Source organism: Leptonychotes weddellii, chromosome 13 (assembly GCF_054177405.1).
Source record: "Leptonychotes weddellii isolate Sample4059 chromosome 13, ASM5417740v2, whole genome shotgun sequence".
NCBI lineage: Eukaryota > Metazoa > Chordata > Mammalia > Carnivora > Phocidae > Leptonychotes > Leptonychotes weddellii.
The window spans coordinates 33,202,720-33,211,196 of record NC_138381.1 but is presented as its reverse complement, the minus strand read 5'-3'; the positions used below and the strand labels follow the sequence as shown (position 1 = coordinate 33,211,196).

General features: G+C 46.3%; 1 protein-coding gene across 1 annotated transcript in view; it reads left to right on the top strand.

Moving 5' to 3' along the window:
• FHOD3 (formin homology 2 domain containing 3) overlaps window positions 1–8,477 on the top strand; it is a 415,022-nt gene that overhangs the window by 270,301 nt on the left and 136,244 nt on the right. Inside the window, exon 10 of the mRNA XM_081802533.1 lies at window positions 6,466–6,690. Within this exon, the coding sequence (XP_081658659.1) occupies window positions 6,466–6,690 (225 nt within the window). The remainder of the gene's footprint in view (window positions 1–6,465; window positions 6,691–8,477) is intronic.

The window sequence follows — 8,477 nt, the reverse complement described above, 5'->3', positions numbered from 1 at the left end:
GCACCTGGGTGGCTCAGTCGTTAAGCGTCTGCCTTCGGCTCAGGTCATGATCCCAGCGTCCTGGGATCGAGCCCCGCATCAGGCTCTCTGTTCAAAAGGGAGCCTGCTTCTCCCTCTCCCACTCTGCCAGCTTGTGTTCCCTCTCTCACTGTCTCTCTCTGTCAAATAAATAAATAAAATCTTTAAAAAAAAAAAAAAAAAAAAAAAAACCTTTTCTGTGGCCAGCAGGATGAAGCCCAAACACCTTGAGTTGATACAGGGACCTACACGGTTTGTGCCCTTTATGCTCCTGTGGCCTTCTCTCTGGCCACTCCTACGATGTCTCTGAAGTTCTCTCCTGTCTCTGGAACATGGAAGGCAGGTCTTTGTGGAGGTGGGCAGGGGTTTTTCCTTTACTCTCTCTTCTTTGCCTAGAGTTCTTCTTCCTATTCTCACAGTTGGCAAATTCCTACTCTTGTAGGAGTCACCATAGATGTCCCCCCATCCACAAAGCCTTCATGGCAAGATAAAAGGAGTTCCTGCTGCTTGTGCCCTGCTCTTTGCTCACAACTTATGAAAGAGAACTCGCTATGACCATACCTTGGACTGAGCAGTCCTCAGGACGTACTTGTCTGTCTGGCTTCCTTTGAGCCGCTACTCTGAGTCATGTCTCATTTCTCTCTTTGGCCCCAGGGCCCAGCAGTGTGCCTGTCAAGAGTAGACATTTAGTAAGTGCTCGAATGAAGGTCTCTTTTAAATATCACTTGTTTTATGGCTGTATTTGCCAGATGCCAGGTTGAAGGAAGGGCATGATTTAATCAGAATGCAGCTATTTTAAAGGAAAGATGCCTTGAGTATTATCTTAAGGTGACAACTTGATGCTTGAGATACTGGGCAGAGTCAGGGTTTTTATTCCTTTCTGAAAGTGAATGTTTTGAAAAATATTTACTGCCACAAGACAACTAAGTTCAGTATATGCAGGGGCAGCAAGGAGACCTGTAAGCAGAGCCAGGCTTTTCCTCACAAAAGACTATGAATGTTTTCAAATAATTGCAGAGAACTTGGTTGGGCTTCTAGAATTCTTCCTAAAAGTAGAGGATGTCTGGTGACCACATGTCCTGGACTTTTTGGGGACAGGCCCAACTCGATGTAATTTAATTCCATTTCAGAGAAGTGATTTAATTCCTGTTTAATTAAATTCATTTTAATTTTTATAGCTTCATTTGAGTTTTCAAATACATAAATTCACAAATCAAAATACGAAATCTTTTGTCAGATTATATGTTCTAATTTTTTATTCTAAAAATGTGGTCCTGGTAATGGAAAAGCATATTAAGGCTGAAGACTTTGGGGGTGAGAGTGTGATAACGTGATTTATTTTAAGAAATATGTATTTGATCATTATCCTTATTTCTGGCTCACAGCTCCCCAAACCCTTGAAATTTCCTAAGTGTTGAGAGTGATAAAGGTATATTTTGTTATGTTAGTGAGGTGACTTTTGGAAAGCACTAAGGATGGGGACTGATTGCCAAAGGAGGACCAACTATGTGATTAAGTAGTTGGAATTTTCAGTCCCAATCCCTGACCTCCTGGGACTAGAGGGGCTGGAGGTTGGATCAGCCAGTGGCCAATGACTTAGTCAATCATGACTGCATCATAAAAACCCAAGAGGACAGCTCTTTGGTCCTTTTTGGAGAGCTTCCACTCTTGGGGAAGCAGAATGCTCCCACATTCCACCAAGTTCCATAAAGACAGAAGCTCCTTTGGGAACTTGCCCTGTGTATCTCTTAATCTGGCTGTTGATTTATATTTTTTATCCTATCATTTAATAACCTGGTCAGTGTAAGTAAGTGTTTCCCTGAGTTCTGTGAACCACTGCAGCAATTTCATTGAACCTAAGGAGGAGGTTGTTGGGACCTCCAGTCTGGTTGGTCAGAAGCACAGGTAACAGCCTGGAGCTTGTGACTGGCATCTGAATTGGGGTGGGAGGCAGTGGGGGGCAGTCTTGTAAAACTGAACTCATAACTTAGAGTATTTTATGCTAGCTCTGGGGAGATAGTGTCAGAACTGAGTTGAACTGAGTTTAATTCTTAGATACCCTGCTGATGTCCAAGAATTGCCTGACCCCCCAGTGTTGGAATTTTGTCCAGAGACCCTAAAAAAGAGAGGTAGCTATTAATGTTAAGAATAATTAACTAATAGGTCCAGTCTCTTAAAGTCCTTTCATGTCATAGGTGATTTTTAACATGTGTATCAGTTACTCTTGCTGCATAGTAAGTAAGCCAAAAACAGTGGCCTAACACAGCAATTTTGCTCATGATTCTGTGGGTCGGACATTTAGGCCTGGTTTAGCTGAGAGTTTCATGCAGCTGCAGTTATCTGGTGGCTTGACTGGGGCTGCATGGTCTAAGATGGCCTCATTCACTTGGTTCGGCATTGGGTGCTGGCTCTTGGCTGGGCTCTGTGTCTTCAGCAGGCTAGCCTGCACTTCTTCGCACGGTGGTAGCATTTCCAGAAGGGCCATTCCCAACGTACAGACACTTTTCAAGCCTTGTTTGCAGCATGTTTGCTGATGTCCCATTGACCAAAGCAAGTCCCTTAGAAAATGGGCTCAGTGTAGGAGGGGGCTACGCAAGAGTGAGGAAACAGGGAGGCATGGTGGTCTGGGAGCCTAGCACTGTGACCATCTCCCACAAGCTGCCATTGGTACAGTTGCTTCTTGAAATGGTTCTAGCACAGGCATCGACTTCACCTAAAAGCTGAACCAAGGTGTATAGATGTGGATGTATATGTATAGGATTAAAAAGAAGGTATGAGATAACAATATGGAAAAAGATGGTATCTATAATGCGAAGATGGCTGCCTATCACAACGTGAGTAGTAATATAATGATATAAACTTGAAGAAATGTGGTAGCTTTTGACTTCCATCAAAAATGTTCACATTGTTGGATATTTGATGATACTAAGAAACTATTTTAAGTGGAACAGTGGTATGGTGGTTATGGTTTTTAAAAATCCTTATCTTCTGGGGATATATACTAAAATATTTACAGCTGTAATGATATGATCTGGGATTTACTTCACTGTCTGGGGTTGGGGGCGGGGAGTGGAGTATAAATAACACAAGACTGGATGGGGTTGATACTTGTTGGACTATCAGGGATAATAAACACATCGCAGTCTGCATACTCTCTTTCATACCTTGTGTATGTTTGAAAATTTCCCTAATAAAAGCTTGAAAAGAGTGTCCAGATCCTTCACTGGCCTCAACGATGGATGGAAGCTGTCAATAAGCACCCTGAACTGCTTCTAACCGCTTTCCTAGTAAGGTGGGGTTGAGTATGCAAGCATTCAGTGCTGGATTTGGAAACCGCTTGCTCCGCATCTGGGTTTTAGTGTATAAACAGTGTTCTACATTTAATTAAAATAATTAGAAGATATTTGCTGAGAGACCCCGCAAGTGAAACACTTCCTCATTAGGGAGATTGTAGAGATTCTCTGGGACATTACTGATCTCATCTTGGGTTTGGTGGAGGACGCTCGTTGTGCGTGTAATGAATTAGATCTGACACCGGAGATTCGGAGTAAGAGGCGTGGTAAGTGCTGTTCTCTCCAGGTCTTTGCTAGCTCTGCATGTTCTTGACTAATTTGTTGTGCCCCCCCCCCCCCCCGAATCTGAAGAATTGGGCACTGCCACCGTAGCCTTGCGTGGGATAGTAAAGCCTCTCTTCCTGTCTTCAGTGGATACTGGTGATTCTACGATTCTTCTTGTAAAAACAAAATCATGAGTGAACACCAGGCCCAAATTTCATGTTATGTAGTTGCTCGTTGTGAGGCCCGAGGCTGCCATTGACTCGACTGGGATTCTGTGCTCCGTAACTACCCTTCCCTGCACCCCTGTTTTTTTTAAGAGATAGATGTTTTGCCGAGACTCTGAACTTTAGAAAGCCCCCATTAAAATTTGTTTTATGGGGTTGCTTTGATAATTTTTCCAGATTTTTCTTTTCACTTAAACTTTGTGATTGTCTCCATCTTCTCTGACAAAAGGCAGTTAAAGTGGGTTTTGCTTTGTGCACACAGGGCCAAAGCTCCTCTCTGAAAGGGGCTGTGAGAGGCAAGCTATTTGATCCTTGGATCTCTGAGGTTAGACCAGGAATTAGAAATATCTGGACTCTACTTTATCCCCTAATCTTATCATTCCAAATGTGTGCTTAATAAGAAGCAGAATCAATACTTCGGGTCAGAATAAGTTCAAATGGTCTAGAATTTTTATATCTACAAATGAAGAAAAAAACAACTGGCTAGAAATATTTCAAAAATACCGTCCTTCATTAGATGTACAGTCATTCTCCAACTTTCCCACAGAATGCCATTTAAATTGTTAACGTTGAGATGATAACTGTGATTAACCAAAAGCATCATTTCTTTCTTCGTTCCTGCAGTGATATTGGAGGGGAGGCCACTAGGAAACTGACTTTCCAGTGATATATTTTTTTTTTTCCAATTACCTTTTATAACAGCACTTTTTCTGAACTCTTATCAGTTGTTACCCCAAACCTCCCAAAATTATGTCGGACTAGTAAATTCTGGGAGAACAAACAGTCAAGATATTATTAAATTGTCCCCCTATATCTGAGGGTGTGTTATAAAATGTATCTGGCACAAAGAGTTTTCACTAAATTGATCTTACCCAAAAGCTGGAGCTGGAGGAAACTGGAGATGGGTTGGATAAAGGGAAGTGTACACCCCCGTGAAACAGGCCACCTGTCCCAGGTGTTCATCCCTGTGAACCGGGATGAGAGTGGCCAACCTGGCCTTGACACAGTCAAGCTCACCTAGTTAGATGAGCACAGGTGCCAAAACTTGGGACACAGGGGACCACTGATTCTGTACTCACTTGGTTTTCTATAGACAGGTGATATGAAAACCACATTGCATGGTTAGCCAATCTGGGTGTCCATTCTCTCACCCATCAGGACTGAGTTGTGAAATGTGACCAAGGGTACCTGCAGGGCTGGAGAATCGGCACCTCTGGAGATGAAGGACTGTGGAACTCCTCGGTTGCCAAATGAGAGAGACTGCTGGACTTGGCTGGGACGGGCTGAGGCTTGCCACTTCCATGCGATGGGGGAGTTTGTGGGCATCCTGGGCCCCTTCACCTGATGGCCTTGCTTGGGGAAGGATAGTCCTATTTATTGAGTGCCAGCCACATAAATCATCTTTATAGAAGCTATTCTTACCGCAATCCCACAAATGCAATCCTATTATCCTCCTGGGGCGAGCTAGAGAAAAGGCAAGTAATTAGCTGCAGGTCACACCTGGTTGGTGAGCGGCACAGCCAGCATGCATGCAGGGTCTGGTCATCGACAGCGTGTGCTTTTCTGACTGTCTCGTTTTAGTGAGGGCAGGCACAGAAATCACTTACGGAAGCTGGCGACACAGGTGAGCGCCCCCCCCCCCCCGCCCCCGGCCGAGAAGAGCGGGCACGGGTAAGGAGGGAGCCATCCAAAAGCACAGGCAGATGGTGTCACAACCTAAAATGAGGCAGCCACAGAGCAGGATCCAGGACGGAGCGAGATTAAGGGATGGCAGAGCTGGGCCTCGGGAGAGGGTGCCAACAAGGAGCAGGACTAAAATACCCTCGAGAGGAGGGCAGTGGTATGGGGATGTGGTGCCAGCTGGCTCAGGTTTCCACGTGAAATCCAAAGTGGCAAAGTGTAAAGCAATTATTCTCCTGCACAAATATGCATTACTTTTAAGAGGAGATTTAAAAAAAAAAAAAAAAAGGAATGTAGAGGTGAAGCCTGTCCTTGGTATATGTTTTTGTGACTGGCATATGCAGGCTCTCTAGTGTCACCTCAGGCTCCACCCCCACCCCGGGGACCGGGCGGGGGGGAGGGGGGTAGCCCCAGAGCCGCAGTGCCAAGCGGAGGCACTGACGTCAGGCTGTCCTTGCTGCCGCACTGGGCCGAGCGGTGATCTGTGGGTGAGGCCAGCTCCGCTCACCTGCTTCTTGTGGCTCTTGCCTCTGACCAGGATCCTTGCTGTGCTCTGTTGGGAAGCAAGCTCAGGAATGATCAGGCACTTGAGGGCTCCCTGCGGCTGGGCTTCAGGACAGACCTCGCCTCCTGGACCAGAGCAGAGCAAAGGGTGGGCCAGGCGAGACGCAGCCCCGGAAGGGACAGTGCTGGGCTCCAGGGTAAAGAGCCTGTCTAATTGCAGAGTACTTCTCAGACCCCCTCAGGATATCTGTTGGCCTTTTCCTACCCATTTGACTGGGAAAATAGACAGTGGCAAGCATCTTTAAGTTTGCAGACTGCACTCTGGCACGCCTGTGGTTGTGAAGATCTTGCAGAGAAGCTGAGTTAGCAGGATGGAAAGAATGGGAAGTCTCATTAGAGCGAGCGTGAAATGCAGATCACACCTGAGGTCTCTGAGAGCGTGTCAAGTGTGACCTTGCCCTGGGCGCTCTCTGCTTTTCCAGGTGGCGCTGCGGCTGGAGGATGGCGATGAGACGGCAGAGCCGCCCCCCAGCGGGCGCCGGGACCGGAGGAGGGCCAGCGTGTGTTCCGGCGGCGGCGGCGCGGGCGAGCAGCGGGGCCTGGACCGCAGGCGCAGCCGCAGGCACTCGGTGCAGAGCACCTGCAGCCCCCTGTCGGACCCCACCAGTCCCTGCTCCCAGTCGGCTCCCGGCTTCAAGCCCAGCCAAGTCGGAGAGCACTCTGAAAAGTAAGCTTTACCCCAGCCCTTGCGAGGGGCGCTGGGACCCTGGAGAGGTGGGAGGGGTCACAACCCCGCAGGTACCCACCACAGTCCATCCCTTCCCTGCTGGCCACACAGCCTCCCCTGACTTGCTCTCCATCTCTTTTCTACCCTTAAAACACCGCCCCAGAGGCCCTTGGAACGTCCGCAGGCAAGGTGGCCCTGGGGGTTGGCATAGATTTGATCTTTTAACCCCAGGAGCTCTTCTTCACACATTTGTGTTTTTATAGTCACATCTCAGTTAGTATCTGTTCAGAAAATCTGTGCTTTGTCAAATGGGAAAGAATCCCAAACACAAACGTTTACCTGGAAACAAATGGTGTGCCGTCCTGTAAATGTAAGATCGTTAGAGTCCTGAGATACTTGTGGCAATGCGTAGTTGAGGGTGATTTTAAATAGAATAAGCCTGTGTGAATTAAATAGATAAAATATATAAATATAAACGTATATGTACATATACATTATTTTATATTTATAGGAGTAGATAATACATAGATATGTAAATTTCAGTAAATGCTATTGCCATCATTTTTTTAGTCATTTAGCAAACATTTTTATTGAGTATCTGTTATAGGCCAGGACTTTCTGATGCCATGAAGATATAAGGTATGATCTCTGCCCTTCTCAAGCTCACATCTGGGTAGGGAGAAAGTAAGAATGAGGAAGGTAGATAGGAAGGAATAGAAAGGTTGACAATCTCGAGAAATTATATATATACACACAAAGTAATAAATTTTGACAAAATCTGTAGGAACTGAGAAATGGTTCTATAAAGCAGAGGTGCAACAAAATGGATGGCCATGCTGTTCTGGGGTCTGGGTCCACCGGTATCTTCCCGAGTGAATGCTGTCCGTTCACTAGAATGATGGAGCTCTGTGGACCAGTGCATGCCAGCCAGGTCCACCTGGACTGACTGGTACACTGGTTTGCCACTGCATTACCTCCTCCTGCTGGCACATGGAAGCTCTGCTTACATCATTTGGCTGGAGCATTTTCTGTCATCGTGGAGATCCACCTGGGAGCCACATGTAGGTCATGAGGCTGCCTGGTGAAGAAGAAAACAGCTCAGAATAAGTTGGATGACCTTAAGAGCGTGATCAAGATATGTCCGTTCCTCTATATCCCTAAGGGAACATCTGCCCCCATTTTGAGAGATGCCCCGAGTAGTCTGGTATGCATGGAATCACTGGAGGATGAACTGGCCATGCCTTTGGGTACCTCCTGTCACAGAAGTAGAGGAAGGCATTAGTCTGAGAGTGATGTGCGAGCCATGATCCGCCTTGACACCCTTCTCTACCACATAGCTATCCATCTACAGATTGTTCTAAGAGTCTGTGTAGAACAAGCTCTGTTGAAAGGAAGACCAAAACTTCTAAACAGATTGAGGAATGAGAATGTCTACCATAAACGTTGCCCCTTGTGGTCTAAGATCTTCAAGAAACTTAGGCAGTGCTCAAAGGGCACGTAAAGTTCTCTTCAGCACTGCTCCTAGCTAATGGCTTCAGAAATTAACATGGAGAGAAGTGTATACAGTGGGCTGAAAATCTATATGTAAAACCACCCCAGATGCTGAGGACAGTCATTTGGAGTCCTTGTCAGCAGCACTTGGTGTTCTCCTGTCCTGTCCGACTTGTGTCCTGTAGATTCCTGGTCTGTTTCTTGCTGTTAAACTCTTCAAAGGTGCCCACGTTGTGAGCTCAGATGGCCATGCCTTTTGACAGGTTGGCAAGGATG